This window comes from Bos indicus x Bos taurus, chromosome 16 (genome assembly GCF_003369695.1).
Source record: "Bos indicus x Bos taurus breed Angus x Brahman F1 hybrid chromosome 16, Bos_hybrid_MaternalHap_v2.0, whole genome shotgun sequence".
NCBI classification, from domain to species: domain Eukaryota; kingdom Metazoa; phylum Chordata; class Mammalia; order Artiodactyla; family Bovidae; genus Bos; species Bos indicus x Bos taurus.
The window spans coordinates 64,907,882-64,927,964 of record NC_040091.1 but is presented as its reverse complement, the minus strand read 5'-3'; the positions used below and the strand labels follow the sequence as shown (position 1 = coordinate 64,927,964).

Here is a 20,083-nt window from a genome sequence, read left to right as displayed (position 1 = left end):
TGTCCTGACTGTCTGAAGTGCTTCTCATCCAAGCCTCCCCATGACCTAGACCTAGAGAAACACGTGGGGGTGGGGCTTGACCATGGCTAGGGGCAGGGGCAAAAACAACTGGCTTAGCGGCAGTGCGGAGAGATGGAGCTCTTTAATGAAATTAAATTCTTATTATTATTTTGGCTGTACTGTGCGGTATGTATGATCTTAGTTCCCTAACTAAGGATTGAACCCACGCCCCCTGCATTGGGAACTCAGAATCTTAACCACTGGACCACCAGGGAAGTCCCAACCTCTTTCTTTTTAAATACACACTACGTTTTTCAGTTTGTGGGGGAAACAAGTTCCTTTAAAAATGAAACTTTCTAAATACCTACAAAAAATAAAATTTTTATTTCTAAATAAGTCTAAATAAATAGGCTTATTCCTAAACGTATCTAAAACATAAAGAAAATAATAAGTTTGCATACAACTATTTCTCAAATGCATGGCTTGTTTCTTTGTCACAACATCTGTTTGGGAAGTAGCTCACATTCTCTTAATAGTTCAGCATCACCATAGTGCACGGCTGTACCACTTGGCTGGGTGGTCATCCTGGCTTTGTGACATTAACTCTGAGTACGTTATCTCCCTGCATCTCACTTTCCTCATTTGTAAAACAAAGATAACAACAGTACCAACTTCACCTGGCTGCTAAAGATTAAGTGAGTTAATAGAGTGATTCAGTCCTGCCTGGCACATAACTTTATACATGTTGTATGTGTCACACACAAATACACGTGTGTTAGATAAGTAAAATGTTGCCACATGATGAAGTCTTCAGGGCCTGTGAAAGCATGAGGGTGGCCTGTCCCCATGCTAACTGGCCCCAGATGGCTTGTTCTCGTTGGATGATTCACCAATGAGCAGACTTTTGGCTTCTTCTATCACACTACCGATTCTCACCCTTGCTCCTGGCAGAGGTTTTGAACCTGGTGCCATCTCTAGGCTTGTTCTACTTGCTGTATGAAAATGTCTCCTGGGCAGGGTGACCAATCCTGACAAAAGTGTGCACTCAGCAGTCTTCTTCCCGACCCCTCCCTGGTGACACTGCCCCAGCAGACGCCAGCTGCTGTTGGCCTCGACCACCCCGGAGACACTCCCTGAGCCGCACAATGGGGAGCTAGGGAGTCCTCATGGACCCGGAGCATGGGGGGTTTATTCTCCATTGTGGGAAATGGGACACACCCACATCTATCAGAAACAACTCACCGGGGTCAGAGAGCAGACCTGTGGGTGGGTGCTGGGTGGGTGGAGGGGAAATGTGGACTCGCGGAGTTTCCATGGAGGTTTTATTAGGGAAGGAAAGATGACTCTCCCCATGTGTATGTGGACACATACACTGTTATATGACACTGGGCACATCACTAGGCCTCGACACTCTAGGGATAATCATGGTCTCTGTCTCACTGTGTTGTGATCAGGATCAAATGGGAAAAATATAGTATCTAGCGGGTGGTCAATAACTATCAGCTGCTTCTGTTATTACTACTGTTGCTGCTGAATCCCGTGTTTGTTCAGGCCATGGCAGGAGATTAGGGACCACCTTTCCTGTGGCTGATGGGGGGCGTGAACTGTCATCACAAATGGTAATCCGCCAGGTGTCGGGGAACCCCTCCCCCCACCTCAGCCTTGCACCCCAGATGGGCCAGAACTCCATGTGCTCCAATAAAGCTTCTATGACAGACACCTAGGTCCGTTCCCTTCTTACAAAGCCTCAATCAGAGCAAAGGTCCAGCTGGCCAATGTGGGGTTCAGAGGACACCTCATCCACAAGGAAGGACTTGGATGCAATGATAGATAGACAGACAGACAGACAGACACTCACATGAACTAGGGTACTCAATGATAAAGCAGTCTCCAACTCTGTAAATGAGTTACAGGATTATGCAGAGGGAGTGTTTCAGACCCTCCAAGATTACTGTTGCCATAAGAAAGTGCCCGCTTTTAAGGGGTAGGGGAAAAAAGGATTATTATGAGATTACATGAAATCATGTATGTGAAATTCTGAAAATTGTAAAGCACTTTAGAATTTAAAAAATCTATCATTGTATACAAAAAAGAACATGCCCACTTTTTAAGGGACAAATCTCTGTAAACCCTCTGTGTCAACCCCAAGCAGCAACTTTCATTTTCCTAGCATTTGCTCCTCTGAAATTATTATTATGACTATGAGAAGGAGAAAGAAAATTGCATCAGCTGCTTTGAAGACACTGTTTCATTGGTGATTCACACCAACCCTGCAAAGTAGGTAGGAGTCCTGTGCGCTGTTACTTGTGGGAAAATCTCAGCGAAGCCCAGAACACAGGGCTAATCCTTGCCTCTTTTGTTAATGACTGTAGTGAGTGGATGACTAAATTCAAATCAGTTTTATTTTTGTTATTTTCACCTGTCAGCAGTTCTGAGAACCAATTATTTTATGAATAGAAAACTTGGAAATCAAAAACATGGAGAGTAAGCACTCCCATATGGCCAAGTGTCATTTTAAGGGGAGCCTGAGAAAACTTACGGAGGCAGCCCCATCTCGGCATCACGCGGGACCCCACCTGCACACCGGCTCTACCGGGCAAGAGAGGAGCTTGTTACTGTAGCGTGACTTCATGTCTCACTTAAAGTTTAAAGAACTGTGCTAAAAAGAGAACCTTAAAACCTTCAGCTGTTGAAGACAGGAAGCAGGAGTGAGCTGGGTGTGGGAGCTACACAGCAGTTCTCTTAGCCCAAAGCATGGCCTTTCCCCTAAAAGGGATGGCAAAATGGAGGTCTTTGTAGAGATGCTTTATGCAGCCAGAATTAGGGGCTGGTAGACACAGTTCTGCCCTTGTGCAAAGGATACACTGAAAGCTACAGACAGCCAGGTCCCCACGAGGCCCCCATAGCGTGAAGAATGGACACTCACGATGATGCTGACAAGGAGGGGTTGTTTGAAAAAGCAGAGGGGCATGTGGTGCAGATTCAAAAAAATCTTAAGGAGATTTTGCCTACCACGGCTCAGATGGTAAAGAATCTGCCTTAAGTGTGGGAGACCCAGGTTCGATCCCTGGATGGGGAGGATCCTGTGCAGAAGGTAATGGCTACCCACTCCAGTATTCTTGCCTGCAGAATTCCATGGACAGAGGAGCCTGGTGGGCTACAGTCCACAGGTTGCAAAGAGTCAGACACGACTGAGCAACTAACACTTTCCCTGACCACACTCTTACTTGGTGTAGTTTCCATGTCCTCTTCAATTGTCTGCATGATTTTCTTGGAAACCGGAAGTTTATGTCAACTCCTACATTTCTGAGGTTCTAGGATAAGGACTTTCTACTTGTTGAAAGTTCTAGGCTTACAATTAGCAATATTACAGTGTAGTGAAGGAAAGGGCATTCTCATGATGTTGTATTCTGCTAGTTTAAAGAGGCCCAGCTCAGAGACCAACTTCAAATAAAGGAATTATTCCTCCTAAATGCCTACTGTACTTTTTCTCCTCAACTTAAGTAGGCAAATAGGCTAGGGCTGGCTGTCAAGTTTCCGGTGTGAGTTTATCCCAAAAGTCTCTAGTATTTCTCTATAGACGTGTGCATTTGGCCTAATCCGTACACACTGAGCATGTAACAGACAGCTGTGAACTGAGCACTTCCCCAGTGGGGCAGTCTGGACCGAGATAAAAATTCCCAAGAGGAAGCAGTGAGCTCGTTTTCCCATATGTAAAAGGGGACAGGAGGACCTAGCTTGCAGTGCTGTTGTGAGACTTAGCAGTCATTACACATGGCACCCCACTCCAGTACTCTTGCCTGGAAAATCCCATGGACGGAGGAGCCTGGTAGGCTGCAGTCCATGGGGTCACTAAGAGTCGGACACGACTGAGCGGCTTCACTTTGACTTTCCACTTTCATGCATTGGAGAAGGAAATGGCAACCCACTCCAGTGTACTTGCCTGGAGAATCCCAGGGACGGGGGAGCCTGGTGGGCTGCTGTCTATGGGGTCACACAGAGTTGGACACAACTGAAGCGACTTAGCAGCAGCAGCAGCACACATGGGTGATCAGCAAAGCTTGGCACATGGGAATTAATAAATTATAGCTCTTATGATGATACTGAAAAATGAGATCAGCAGATCCAACTGTTAGTAAACTGACTATGTGAGAAATTGGGCTCACCGCTGGATCGCTTCTCTGCATTCAGGGCCTCACACAAGTGGGGCCTCAGGGCCTGGATGCTATTCCTTCCTTCTCCTTTCTGGCTGACTCCTCCTGCCCTCAGACCTCACCCCATCTGTTACTTTGCTTTGTTTAGTGAAAGTTGCTCATTCATGTCCGACTCTTTGCAACCCCATGGACTATACAGTCCATGGAATTCTCCAGGCCAGAATACTGGAGTGGGTAGCCTTTCCCTTCTCCAGGGGATCTTTCCAACCCAGGGATCAAACCCAGGTCTCCCACACTGCAGGCAGATTCTTTACCAGCTGAGCCACAAGGGAAGCCCAAGAATGGAGTGGGTAGCCTATCCCTTCTCCAGTGGATCTTCCTGACCTGGGAATTGAACCGGCGTCTCCTGCATTGCAGGCAGATTCTTTACCAACTGAGCTATCAGGGAAGCCCCTGCTTTGTTTAGACCTCTGCTCAAATGTCACCTCATTGTCTTCACTGAGCTTGTAACATAAAACAGCTCTCCTTACTCTGCTTCATTTTTACTTGTATTACCTATCTTTACCTGACATTATGAATATATGAATTTGTTTCTTTACTGACTGTCTTCCCCTTGAATAGAAGTATCCAGTGGCAGAAACTGTTTTCTGCACTGCTGCATCCCCAGGGCTTAGATGAGCACCAGTGACATATTAGATGCTCAATAAATATTTGTTGAATAAATGAAAGTAGGAACAGTATCTAGAGAGATCTGAGATTCTGCAGTTGGAAGAGGACCTGGAGGTCTTCCTCTCTGACCTCGCACCTAACATGGAACAGACCTCCAATGACCACATTATGGGCAGGGAGCCTCCTCTTTTTCACTGGAATATGTCAGATACTTTCCCAAGCTGCCCGTTAAAGTGTTTGAGAGCTGAGCCCAAATGCTGCCTCCCTGTAATTCCCACAGAATGGTGGACTTGGGGCCTTAGCAACCGGAGGCTGGGTCCTCCCAGACTGATAGCATTCCCTGGTCCGTTACCTGCGAATAACAAGGTTTCCTCCCAGGTCTCCCTCTCTTGCATATGTGTCAGTTTTCTCATTCTTAGTGCACCCATCAAAAAAATCACTGGCACAGAATCAGATATCCTAGTAATACAGCCTAAAATAGGTAAGCATTAAGTATTTGACAAAGGAGGTCACCAGAAGTGACAGATTCCAAGAAAAACAATGTTAATTCTTAACAAGACAAAACAGAAGATAAAACTGAACTGCTGTCAGAGCTCTTGAGAGGGAAATAGCTTCAGTCTCAAAGGCACGGACAAAGATCACAAAGAAAAATAAAAAGATGGACATATTTGATCATGTAAAAATGAACCTTTGCATATATCAAAAAAAAAAAGAATAAAATAAAAAGGCAAACCTCAGTGGGGAAAATACCAGCAGCATACAATATGTAAATGACAAGTTATATGAGAAGCTCATACCAATAAAAAATTAACTTAAGAGGATCTCAGTAAGAGGGAAGGGCACAAAGTGGAAACAGAACAAATAAAGTCCGTAAACACACAAATAAAAAAATGGTCTGTTTCTGTCATCAAAAAATACAAAGGAAAACAATTAGATACTACTTAAAAATTCTTGAGAGCATACAATGAAATGCAACTCTACAGTCTCGTAAAATGGTATGGCTGCTTTGGAAAGTAGTTTGTAATATGTATTATGAGTCATAAAGTTGTTCACACCCTTATTACAGCAATCATTGCTATTGTTAATTAATAGCAATGATAAAACCTAAATACATTTAAAAAATATATATACAGATTGGTTCTCTGGGGCTGGAGGTAGGAAAGGGGACTGGCTGTAAGCAGGCAGGAGGGATCTTGCTGATGTGATGGAAATGTTCTAAAACTGAGTTGTACTGATGGTCACACAGTTTGGTAAATTTACTAAAATCCAAAGGGCTTCCCTGGCGGCTCAGACAGTAAAGAGTCTGCCTGCAGTTCGGGAGACCTGGGTTCGATCCCTCGGTTGGGAAGGTCCCCTGGAGGAGGGAATGGCAACCCACTCCAGTATTCTTGTGTGGAGAATCCCCAAGGACAGAGAAGCCTGATGGGCTACAGTCCATGTGGTCGCAGAGTCCGACACGACTGAGCAACTAAGCACAGCACAGCAAGAGAAGGCTGAGAAGGAGGGAGTATGAGAGCGAAGCCCCCGCCTTCACTTAGCTACTGAGTCTTATGATCATGTTCCAACATCATCAAGTAAGAGCTCTAGGGAGACTTGGTCTTTTCCCCTCTCGGTGGTCCTTCCATCCCACCACCACGCCTTATAGTAATTGTAGCCCAAATGTTTGTTTCCCTTACTACAGGGTGCAGAACAGAGCACGTCTCTTATTCATCTTTGTTTTTTATCTTGCTGATAAAGTAAAAGAGTTCACTGGGAAGGGGCACCCGGGGAGAGCAGCAGAGTAAGGGAACCGAGGAGAACTGCACTCTCATCTTTGTCTTTTTGAACAGTTAATGGAATCCTTGTGCAGTTCAGAGAAGTTTGCTTTAACAAGGCTTATTTTTATATGGAAGCACACTTCCCTGGAAGCTCCTGTGGTAAAGAATCCACCTGCAGAGCAGGAGACCCTGGTTTGATTCTTCGGTAGGGAAGATCCTCTGGAGGAGGGCATGGCAACCCACTCCAGTATTCTTGCCTGGAGAATCCCATGGACAGGGGAGCCTGGCGGGCTACAGTCCATGGAGAATTCCATGGAGAGAGGAGCCTGGCAGGCTACAGTCCATGGGGTCGCAAAGAGTTGGACATGATTGTAGCAATTGGGCATAGCACAGTACATGCGTTGTTAAGCTCATCATAAAGCAGGCTACCTGACAAATGAAGAATTCCTCCTCCTCTCCCCATACCCCTCTGAAGGACACTGGGAACCTCCGTAGGTTTCTGGACTGTGCATTATGTTAACTCTCTTACCTCCTGCCTGCTTCCTTTACGTGATTCATCTTCCTCCTCTCTCTTCCTAATCGTGGGCTTACTGAGTTTCTGTTCCTTGATTCAGTCATCCTTCTTTGGAAGCCTCTTACCCTGCACTGGGGGATGGTCTGGCTTTCTGGGCACTAAAGAACGTCTTGATTAATGAAACACGATTGCCCCAGCTGTATTGCGGTGCAGAATTTAATGGGCCATCCTGATTCTCTGTCCATCAAATGCCTTTTCCCACAGAAATTTTCCCATGTATCACCATCTAGCAGCAACTTTGAATCTAAGTTTCTGTGGGAATCTTGACATTTAAGCTCCATCCTTGAACCAAGAATACAGGGCCATGAAAGCTGCATTCCACACCTTGAACATGTGTGAACTACCAGCCAGAATCCAGAACAAAGATGATGCAGAGGAGACAGGAAAAGAGTGGAACAGTGAAACGCAGGACACCCCCAGGGGCTGCTGTTCACTCCTCCTCCTGTAGGGCTGTGGGCCAGGAGCAGATGCCCCCCAATCCCCCACCTCTTCCTTGGGGCTGCAAGTGTCAGAGCCTCTTCAACCAGGGAGTGTTTCAGCAGCATTTTCGTTTACAGCCCAACAGCAATTTATAACAAGTTTTGAGGTAATGCTGAAGAAAAGCAGACATAATTAGCTGCGCGGTTCAAGTCTCCTCCCCCGGCTTATTTCATTAATGCCTCAATCGAGGCATTAATGGCCATGCCTGTTTGTAATGAGCTTTATTCTAATTAGACTCGCACGTTATTATTTCAATTGGAAAAAGATCTCGTTAGTAATGAATGGGAGGAGTATGACAGCCTCTGACTGCTTCTTTGACCATATATAGGAATGATTACCATGATAATAAGCACAGTGACAAGAATCCTAGTAGACTGACCTTTTCATTTTCAAGAGAGAATGTATTAACTAAACAGCTTAAAAAACCCCCATGAAGTATTTATTGGGCTTCCCAAGAGGCTCATTGGTAAAGAATCCACCTGCCAATGCAGAAGACTCAGGAGACTCAGGTTTCATCCCTGGGTCAGGAAGATCCCCTGAAATGGCAACCCACTCCAGTATTCCTGTCTGGGAAATCCAGCCAGGTGAGTTACAGTCCACAGAGTCACAAAGAGTTGGACATGACTGAGCGACTGAGCAAGCACACATGAAGTGTTTCTTAAACCCAGATCTTCATTCTACTGGCAAAAAGGAGGATATTTTAGATGCTGTAAGGGAGCTATTTCTCAAGTTTTGTTAGATGTTGGCACTCAGGTGACTTCAATGATTTTCTTTTCCCCATGAGGAGGTGAGCAAGACTGAGGACAGAGCAAAGCAAGGATACAGGACTCGGGATGCCATGTCCCCGGGCCATGTCTTAAGCCAGGGATTGGAGACTTTCTCTGTGAAGGGCCAAACAGTAAATATTCTAGGCTTTGCATTCCAAAGGGTCTCTGATGCAACTCGACTTCAGCTATAAGCATGAAGGCAGCCAAAAATGCAAAAGATAAAAGTAAAAGAAACAGCATGGTTGTGTTCCAAGAAAACTTTATTTGTAGACACTGAAGTTGGAACTTCACATAATGTTTCACATATCAGAAAATATTATTCTGCATTTTGTTCCCCTCAACCATTTAAACACATAAAAGCTATGCTTGTCTGGTGGGCTAGATTTGGCCCATAGGCTCTATTCTGCCCACTCTTGTCACAGAAAATACAATTATCATCAGTGGGTTCAGAGGCCCTCTTCCTAAGAGCTCAAACAGCAGATATGATTTTCATTTTAAGAAAGATTTCTCTCCAGATGGGACCAGACTTCTCCAAAAGGCCATTTTATAAAACTGTTCTTATTTTATAAGAAAACCATCAATCAAAATTGAAATTAAATTAAAAAATTTTCTTGGAAACCTGTCTTCCTAATAAATCAGAAGGCTTTCAAAGTTTCACTTAAATCTCTGACCATATGTGTACCATTTTTATATAGTTTCAGTCCTATGATAGACACAATTAAAATTTTTTTTCACTTAATATTATAACAATTTCCCCGGTTATACCTGATTCCTCACAATGATAAAATGAAACACTATAAAAATATGTGGTATTTTTGCAGAAGATTTCCAGGTCACTTGATGGATTTAATTCAAAGAGATGTCTTCAATTAGTCTATTCTCAGTATTCTTGCCTACAGAATCCCAGGGACGGGAGCCTGGTGGGCTGCCGTCTAAGGGGTCACACAGAATCGGACATGACTGACGTGACTTAGCAGCAGCAGCAGCATGTATTAAGAGTTAAGATTTCAATACCACGCCCTCGCCCCTCACCAGGGGAATGCACTTGGTGGACTGGAGACCCGTGGGTTCCCCCTAGGATTCACTTCCTGTAGGACACGAAGCCTCATACGTCTCCTTTAAGACTCACTTCCTTCAGGACAATGGCTTTAGCAAGTCTGGGATTTCAACCCATATGCCTTAAATTTTTTAAATTTTGATTTATTTATTTGACTGTACCAGGTCTTAGCTGCAGCACATGGGGTCTTCTATCTTCGCTAAGGCATGCAGAATCTTTAGTTGTGGCATGGCATGTGGAATCTAGTTCCTGACCAGGGACAGAACCTCCCTGCATTGGGAGCAGAGCCTTAGCCACTGGGCCCTGATATGCCTCTTGAAAAAGATGTGCCTTCCAGACAAATTTTAGAGCTCTTTGTTCTGAAAAAATTTCTCATACCCTAGAATTTGTTTTGAACATGGCTAGAGGTTTTGGGAGCTAAGCACACACCTCCTTTCCTTACAGTTTTTAACTGAGAGAAGTTGGTCAACGAGAATCAGAGTTCTTGCTGGATTAGAGAACCCAGCAACCTCTCCTTATTCCCTCGCCTACCTCCCGTCCCCCAGCGAGGCCTAATGGATGGCGACTGGCCCACCCAGTCACAGATGGAGAGAGTGGAGAATGTTGGGTTTGACTCTCTTCCTGCTCCATGGGCTAGCCAACCAGAGACAGGAGAGTATGACAAGCTGGTTCCATTCCTTTCTTCCTACACAGAGGGGTGAGGAAAAGGCACAGGAAGCAGGACTGCTTTCAGAAGAGGAAGCACATGCATTTGGCCAGGAAGAGGACTGCAGCTACGGATGGGAGGTCCCTGCCTGCAGAAGGCACAGGGCAGTGAACGAGCCAGATACAAGGGAGAGAAGGCCCGGAGCGCAGCGAGGAGTGCGTGTCCTGGGCCCACGGCTGGGGAGAACGCGTTCTAACCCTCTGCTAGGCCTTCTGCTAGGTTTGAGGGAAACACACACGAATAAGATCCAGTGTTCGTCCTTAGGATACCATCTGTGTAAAGCTTCGAGTCCTTTTCGAGATTCTTTAATAAAACATCAGCAGTTACAGAGGTTGGCACTCTCCTCTCTCTGTCTCCTGGTGTTCTCTGCATGGCTAAAGCAATGTCCCCTGGCTGCTAGAGGCGAAGAGTGGAAAAGCCACGGGAGGAAGGGAAGCAGACAGCCGAGGAAGAGGATGGGAAGGAGAAGCCAATAGGGAACCAGGCAAGAAAATGACTCAAGCCTGCGTCACTGTCTCCCTGCTGAGGGGCTTCTCGGGCGGTCCTCCCTTGCACATCCAGCAAAACGGCACCATTCACCAGCTGTGCCCCATGTTGCCGCCGAGCTCAGAGCACAGTCAGCCTCACCACATTCATAAAAAAGGCATGGTTTTTGTCTGCATTCTTGTACTCCCTTGTTCTGGAACCTGCACTCTTCTCTCCTTTGCTACTCTCTCAGGTGCCAGGCTGACAGAACCTCGAGAATTCTCTGAAAATCAAGCCCTCCAGAAAAAAAGAGAGTGAGTGGAGACTGGTTGTGCTGTGTTTCTTCTAGGCTTGCCGCCCGCTTTATTTTCCTCGGCTGTGTCCCCCATGACTAGTAGCTACCTGGGATGCTGGGGAACGCGGGGATCCTCAAAGCCCACGGTGTGCATACACATCACCAGTGGTTCCTGCACCTATTACCATCGTGACTAAGTGGGTGGCATGAGTGGTAAAGAACCTGCTGCCAATGCAGGAGATGTAAGAGATGCAGGTTCGATCCCTGGGTGGGGAAGATCTCCTGGAGGAGGAAATAGCAACCCACTCGAGAACTCTTGCCTGGAGAATCCCATGGACAGAGGAGCCTGGCGGGCTATAGTCCATGGGGTCACAAAGAGTCAGACATGACTGAAGTGACGGCACGCAGGCACGTACGTGGTACATTTCAACTTGAATTCCAGTAAGAAGTCACCTGCATAAAGCTATGTAGTAGGGAGAGAAACAAAACAGGGCTGAGTCACGTCCTTACCGTTGTAATCACAGCTTTAATTTGGCCGATGAATGAGGCAAGATGCATACAGGGCAGAGAGTAGGCGAGGCGGGGGATGAAGGGAAAGGAGACACAGGAATGGTCGGGTTATTAGCAAAAGCAGGGCCCTGTTGTGTTTGCTGTGGAGCAAGGAACTGTTCGAAGCAATGATACTGGCAGCCCAGCCCACTTCCAAAATACGCAGGCCGCCAAAAGCATCTCTTTGCCAGTGTTGAAGGTCCGGGTTATTATCAGAACTGGCAAGCTGGCTGGGAGGGATAAGCTATGACTTCATCTGTACACATGGGGCAGGCCGGGTGACACTGTTCAGGATTTGATAAAACAGTCCCGTGTTTCCCATCACTGGTGGGCAAACCTCTAAATGCACCGCCTGAAGGTAAAGCCTATCATCACCTGCCGGTGCCAGACAGCATCTTCGATTCTACAGCAGCTCTGAGGTTAAACTCTCTACTACAGGAATGGTTTATACATAGAACCCAGAATCACAGCTCATAATTACACACAAGTCAGTCTCTTCACCAGATGGAAAGCAAACACCTTTTGATCTGCGACACACTGATTCATAACGGAGTTCTGACATAATATTAAGAAAAGGAGCCCTTGAAATAAACTTAGAAATGCAGACTTATCGTGATCTTTCTCACCAACTAGTTCTGGGGCCAAGGAACTCAGGCCATTTCACAAACCCAAACATTTTCTGAGTATAAATGATTTTGCCATAGATGTAGAGGTCTACAGATAAGCATCTTTAAAAATCAGCTGATTTAAAATCCACACGCTGCTCTTTCTCAGACATTTCCTCAAAATGTCATATTGAATAGTTCCGGTCAACAGAGGCAGAGTCTTAAAATTGTACAGGAATATGTGAAGTGCAGTGCACGCTGACGGCTCACCCATGGGCGGGGGTGGTGAAGTACTATGAGCTGTTTTCAAAGAGGAGAAGGGAGATGAGAAAGGAAGCAGACAGGGTTGTGTTGGAGTTAATCTGTGCTTGGTTTCCTAATTTTCTTTTAAGTCAGAGATACACATGAATAAGATGAGATGCTGATGAGACTCATGGGTGCTCATGGGTGTCATCGGGCCCTGGATCTGAGCAAAGCATACCAGTGAAATGCACGGGTTCTTTGCCTGGGGACCAAGGGCAGGCTCCAGAGAGATATAAACTCTAAAGTTTTACTTCAGAATGTTGTGTATATGATAGCATGTGCCTTTTTATAGGGAGTGTTTTTATAACTTTAACAAAATTCCCAAAAGATGCCCATGATGCAACACTTAAGATGCCTTGCTTGAGGAAAACTAACTAGATGCAAATAGCTCTGTGCCGAGACATTCTTTATTTAATATTCAGAGTTCTCTTTCAGAAGGCAAAAGATTTCCCAGTCATTGGCTGCTGTTCTTAAATCTTCCTAAAACAAAATATAAATCCCTGTGTTTGCCTGGAAAAGATACTCTTAAGGCAGATACTTTAAAAATGTATTTACTTTTTCTTCTTCTTACAAGTAAATTTAAATATTTTATTTTAGAAAGCATATATTAAAATCTGATGCGATCTGTCATTGGTATCATATTCAAAAACTCCTCCACAGGGCCACGTTTTAATAATCTAGATCTCTTCTTTCTCCTCTGATTATACTGAAAGACAAGTTTAAAATCATTATCTTCCTCTGCAGTGAACCGTCATTTTCTTTAAGATGCAATACTAGGCAAATGTCATCACTTTACATAAGATTCAGGAGCCTGTGAATTGTCAGGCACAACTACAGATTGTCACAGAACAACAGGTAAGTACTTGAGTAAAAAATAATGAGGTAAAGATAAATGAGGTGCTCTCATTGTTTCACAGGATTTTCACTTTCCAAAAGGAAAAGGAAATGTAGATCAGAGGTTATAATGCTCTTGTGAACTCTCATTGCTCTCCTGATAAAAATTGCTCCCATGGTCATCTTCAGATGCAGCTCAGTGTCTTCGCTTTCCTCATGCCAGCAGAGTGAGACGGTGTCAAGTGGCCAAAGAATCCTAACTGCCTGGTTCATGGACCTCAAGTTTCAGCACTTGACTCCTGAAACATCTGCATTCAATAAAGGAACACCTGACTCTCGGTGATAGTGGAGGTGGGGGTGCTGGGTGAAGGACTCCTCCATGCTTAAAATAATTACCTTTTCAAAGACATTTGCTTTTAGAACTGAGCTCCTCAAGGCAAGGGACTGTTTCCTACTTATTTTGTATCCCCCATTTCCTGTTTTTCTATCCTGAGTCATCGCATAATGCCTGGTACTCATAAGTGCTAAATAATTAATTCATTTTTGCTTCTTGCTTTTCTTTGCCACAGATAACTTCTTACAATACTGCTTGCCCAGTTGTGGTGCAGAGGTAAACTGCAGCTTGGCACCATGATTATTTCTGAAGTTGTGTGTGTGTGTGTGTGTGTGTGTGTGTGTGTGTACATGTGCGCGTGCTCAGTTGTGTCCGACTCTTTGCGACCCCATGTAGCCTGCCAGGGTCCTCATCCATGGTATTTTCCAGGCAAGAATACTGGAGTGGGTTGCCATTTCCTCCTCCAGGGGATCTGCCTGATCCATGTCTCTTGTGTCTCCTGCATTGGCAGGTGGATTCTTTACCACTATGCCACTCGGGAAGTAGAGTCGTCCATACGAAATTTCACAATAAATATCATCTTTGTTTCCTTATATCAATGGTACTTTTGCATATACCTTGAGGAGACAGAGCAGAGATTTCTTTTGGTATGGAGAGGAGAGGTATCATGCCCTGGAGACATTCAATAAATACAAAGGATGAATCAAGGAAGGGCAGGTTTAAATCACTACAGATTCACTCAGCTTTGCTTCTTAACAATTTAAGGAAGAAAAAAAGGAATCCAGAGAAAAATTAAATCTCAAAAATCAAGCCCTTTCAGAATGAGTCCAATTTTCAGCATGAAGCTCTGAGTTTAATTTTTTAAGTCAACCCCATAAAACAAACAAAGGTAGTGCTAGTGGAGATGATGGAATTCCAGCTGAACTATTTAAAATCCTAAAAGATGATGCGGTTAAAGTGCTGCACTCAATATGTCAGCAAATTTGGAAAACTCGGCAGGAACCATGGACTGGAAAAGGTCAGTTTTCATTCCAATCTCAAAGAAGGGCAATGCCAAAGAATGTTTACACTACTGGACAATTGCACTCATTTCCCATGCTAGTAAGGTTATGCTCAAAATCCTTCAAGCTAGGCTTCAATAGTATGTGAACTGAGAACTCCCAGATGTGCAGGCTGGATTTAGAAAAGGCAAAGGAACCAAAGATCAAATTGCCAACATTTATTGGATCATAGAGAAAGCAAGGGAATTCCAGAAAAACATTTACTTCTGCTTCATTGACTACACTAAAATCTTTGACTAGGTAGATCACAACAAACTGTGGAAAATTCTTAAAGTGATGGGAATACTAGACCACCTTACCTGTTTCCTGAGAAACCTGTATGTGTGTCAAGAAGCAACAGTTAGAACTGGACATGGAACAACTGGCTGGTTCAAAACTGGGAAAGCAGTACCTCAAGGTGGTATATTGTCACCCTGCTTATTTAACTTCTATGCAGAATACATCATGTGAAATGCTGGGCTGGATGAATCACAAGCTGGAACCAAGATTTCCGGGAGAAATATCAACAACCTCAGATATGCAGATGACACCACTCTAATGGCAGAAAGTGAAGAGGAACTGAAGAGCATCTTGATGAAGGTGAAAGAGGCGAGTGAAAAAGCTGGCTAGAAAATCAATATTCAAAAAACTAAGATCATGGCATCTGGTCCCATCACTTCTGGGCAAATAAATTTGGAAAAAGTGGAAGCAATGACAAGTTTTATTTTCTTGTGTTCCAAAATCACTGCGGATGGTGACTGCAGACTTGAAATTAAAAGATGCTTGCTCCTTGGAAGAAAAGCCATGGCAAACCTAGATAATGTATTAAAAAGCAGAGACATTACTTTGCTGACAAAGGTCCATCTAGTCAAAGCTATGGTTTTTCCAGTAGTCATGTATGGATGTGAAAGTTGTACCATAAAGAAGACTGAGCACGGAAGAAGTGATGCTTTTGAACTGTGGTGTTGGAGAAGAGTCTTTAGAGTCCCTTGGACTGCAAGGAGATCAAACCAGTCAATCCTAAAGGAAATCAACCCTGAATATTTATTAGAAGGACCATGGCTACAGCTGAAGCTCCAATACTTAGGCCATCTGATGAGGTGAGCTGATTTACTGGAAAAGAGCCTGATGCTGGGAAAGAGTCAAGGCAAAAGGCGAAGGGAGTGACAGAGGATGAGATGGTTGGATGGCATCACTGACTCAATGGACATGAGTCTGAGCAAATGCCAGGAGATACTGAATGACAGGGACGTGGAAGTTCCTGGGGTCGCAAAGAATTGAATACAACTTAGCGACTGAACAACAACAACATAAAACCTAAAGAATAGTTTTGAATTGCATTTATGATTGTCCACATGCTAATTGGAGCAAAGAAATACTCAGCAATGGTTAAAAAGTCAGCAAAATAGTTCACAAGAATGCAACTTCCAATTTTGGTTATGTAAACTATTGTGAAGATTATATTAGGCCAAACATATATAATTATGACAAAATATTTTAATTTGAGGGAGGCTTAATATTTAGATGATACAAAGGATAGCATATTCACAAAATTCAGAAGGATGAACTTTAGGTAAGGGAGGAGAAACAGGAAAGTTTGGCTCAGAGTTGATAGAAAACTCCCTTAGAAACCTGTAACTGGGCAATAATCACAGATTATATAACCGCTCCTTTTTTGAATATGAATGTGTTCAATATATAGTGGGAACACTGTTTATGCTGAATCTAATTCTCCTTTGTCCAAGGAAAGTTACACCAAACAAATGATCAAGTTATCAACTTCGCTTTTGTTGCACTAAACACATGACTGTCTACACCTTAGATGCAAAGTAAGACAGGAAATTGAATTCCAGATGAGAACAATGAATTTCAGTTTTGAGTAACAAGAGGTAGAATTTCAATTATGGAGACACACTGGAAAGAGATTAGATAATTTTAAACACTTTTTCAGGGTTTATAAATGTTGCTTAAAAAGATAACTTACAATTTAGGTTTCAATTTTTGCAGATTACCTCTAACTAATAAGCATATATTTTTATTGCCAAAATGTTAGTGCAGGAGAAATAATCCAAACAGAGAAAAAAACTCTTCACCATTAGAGTGGGAACAAAATGTTTCTTTTTAGGTTTCTCTTTACTGAAAACAAAATGCTATCAGCAAGTTAGTCAGCTTTTGAATCAATATGTGAAAATTGCTAATTATTCTTAGATGATGTTTTCAATCTAAAAAGTCATGCATAAGCTAAAATTTCACTAAAAGTAAAAAAGAAAAATATATACTCAAATGAGTATGTGAGCACAGCCGATGAACACTATAGATTAAATTATTATTTTAATTCATTACCCATTTCTATTTTTTACATTGGTAATATATGCTGGTCTTTTAATGGTACATTAGAAAATTTCATAATGATTCTTTTGGGGCAGGGGTCTACCTCAGAGTGGAGTCTGCTACTGAAATAAAGATCAATTTAAGACTTTCTTCATTATCTTCCACTGACTGATAAATACATAACCTAGGAATTCATGAAGAAATACTCAAGGACCACAAACCATAAAAAAGAAATAAAAATTAAAATGGAAAACATTTCAAAAGTAAACTTGGTCTGTGATGCCTTAACCATAGTTGGGATATGTTCTGAATTTAGAATTTAACTCTTCTTTAGAATAAGGCTTTCAAATTACAGTTCTCAGATGTATGACTTTAGCATTTAAAATTCACTCCCTGCAGTGATAAATTGAAATTCTATGAGCATGCAAACCTTTAATGATTACCATATTCTACTCTTCATTCAACTGATTTGCATATGGCACTCTGAGAGCATAAATATGGGTTAAATTTCCACATGGATCAACTTTGAATCTTCCCGTCATTATAAAATCCACACCCATATGGAGAAGTGACTTGGAGGTTCTGCTTTGGAGTCAGACAGACATGGGCTGGAATTCTAACTCTACTGCTATTAGCTTTGCAAACCTGGCTAAGTTATACTCAGGCATTCTAAGCCTCAGTTTCTTTGTAAAATACACGTATTACTTGTCTCATGGCCAGCTCCCTCAAGCAGGTATCGACTGCAACATGTTTGTGACATCTGTAAAGAAGTCAGAGAAGCCCTGGGCATGTAGTAAGCAGGCACTAAGGACCTCCTTGCCTGCAGCCTGAGAACAGAGCAGGGCATCAGGGGTGGACAACACACAATGATGGCAACACTTTTTAGGCAAAGGCTCTCACCAGTCTCACTCTGAGTTTCCACGCTTCAGTGAAAGATCAGCCATAGCCCAGGATCCTGGGAAGCTCAGTCATACATTAACCCTTCTCACAGCCACCTTCTGAGTTGTGTGTGTGGGGTGACTGCTGTTAATTCTAACCATCCCCTTGCAAGAACAGCTTTGTACCACAGACACCAGAATGTTGTTACTCTTAACTCATGAGGCAACAGTCCCCTTGAAATATGCAGTTACTTTACTTCTTACCTTTTCAATTTTTTCATCCAGCATTCTGAAGAATTCTTGTTGGCTTTCAGAGATGTGCATGCTGAAAAACAAAGAGTAGTTAAGTGCATATTTTCAATGTTTCCCAGTTCCCTCAGGTCAAAAATGCCGAGCGTCTAAACTTTGGGGCAGTCATTTATTTTTTGCAGACTTTTCCACTGAAGTGCTCTGAAGTCATACTAAGGCTAAATGTCATGAGAGTAATCCTACACATGTGTTTCATAATAGCCTATCAGTTTCCACAACTTAAGGAACACAGTTTCCTTTCAGTGTACATATTATTTATGTTGGTATTACTGGGAAGTGTGTGCCCCTTTTTTTTTTTCCCTTGGATACACATCTGTAATTAAAACAAAAAGGACAGGTAAGCAGCACGTGGCATATTTCAATGCTGTGTGTAAGTATAACAAGAAAATATATCCTGGGATTTCATTGGCAGTCCAGTGGTTAAGAATCCACCTTCCAATGCAGGGGACGTGGGTTCGATCCCTGGTCGGGGAACTAAGATCCCATATGCCCTGGGGCAACTAAGTCTGTGCTCTACAAGGAAGAGCCCGCATGCCACAACTAAGACCCAGTGCAGCCAAAAATAAAATACATAAATATTTTTTAAAAGATTCATTAAAAAACATATCCTAATTATGATATTAAAATGTGTATTTTACAAAGGTGTGATCACGGTATTCAGCTGACTGTATGGCTGTGCGCTGGGTGCAGACGAGCCAAGAACCTGACCTTGCCCCTAAACGTCTTTGATACTGGTGACAGCAAATGTGCCTTTTTGGAACTGAAATTCCACTGTAATGTGGAGTAAGTGAGGAGGCATGTCTGAGCAGCCCTCGGCCCTGATTCCCTGTTCTTTGCTATTTAACAGTATCCTCAGCGAGATGGGCATGGTTGGTGGGGGCAAAACTAAGAAGGTAAGGAGAGAAGAGAAGATCACGGATGGGAGGGGAAGGACTTGGGGGCAATGTGGTCTTAATGACAGTAGTTTCGACCTGGCAAAGAGCTGTGGGTGTTCCAAGGCGGTTCAGGATGCTGGGGTAAGAGACACATGATCCAGAATTTCTTTCACTTGACATTACTGCCTACTGGTTTAGTGGCTGGGGGTGGGGGGAGGAGTGGCTCTGGAAGAGCCTCTTCCACTCTCGTCTAGGTGTGGTGGGCAACCTTACCTGACATTCCCTGCAGGGGCCATGGAGAGGGGCACGAGTGACTGGAAACCCTTCAGGCCTCCCAGGACAGATAATAAGGCTTAAAGGAGGTTTCCCCTGTGTGTAAGACCTAGGTTTAAAATAATATCAGCTCTGATATAAAAGAAAAAGAATGAAAATATCTGATATCAGCATCAACTTTCACAGTTCTAAGGCACTTTCATGTATATAATTTTTGCCATCCTTTCCAGTAGTCAGGTATGGATGTGAGAGTTGGACCATAAAGAAGGCTGAATGGCGAAGAATTGATGCTTTTGAACTGTGGTGTTAGAGAAGATTATTGAGAGTCCCTTGGACTTCAAGGAGATCCAGCCAGTCCATCCTAAAGGAAATCAGTCCTCAATATTCATTGGAAGGGCTGAGGTTGAAGCTGAAGCTCCAATACTTTGGCCACCTGATGCGTGAGCTGACTCACTGGAAAAGACTCTGATGCTGGCAAAGATTGAAGGCAGGAAGGAGAAGAGGATAACGGAGGACAGGATGGTTGGATGGCATCACTGGTTCAATGGACATGAGTCTGAGCAAGCTCTGGGAGATGGTGAAGGACAGGGAAGCCTGGCGTGCTGCAGTCCATGGAGCTGCAGAGAGTTGGACACTACTGAACAGCAACAAATATGATCATTCAAATAAGGCAGACGTCCTGTTTCAGAAACAGGTCCTCTCTCACTGCATTTTACACAGGCAGGGCAGAATCTTGGATGATGACAGAGATTAAACAGTCTCCTCTCTTTTTCTGGGTGGACAGAAAAGCCATTTTGCAAAGTTGAGTTTTTCCAGATTTCTTATGGC

At 43.6% G+C, this 20,083-nt stretch overlaps 1 protein-coding gene across 2 annotated transcripts in view; it reads right to left on the bottom strand.

The window, feature by feature from the left end:
* C16H1orf21 (chromosome 16 C1orf21 homolog) overlaps positions 1-20,083 on the bottom strand; it is a 253,424-nt gene that overhangs the window by 10,720 nt on the left and 222,621 nt on the right. For both annotated transcript variants that reach the window (XM_027565559.1, XM_027565560.1), the window contains exon 5: positions 18,063-18,123. In XM_027565559.1, coding sequence (XP_027421360.1) covers positions 18,063-18,123 — 61 coding nt within the window. The remainder of the gene's footprint in view (positions 1-18,062; positions 18,124-20,083) is intronic.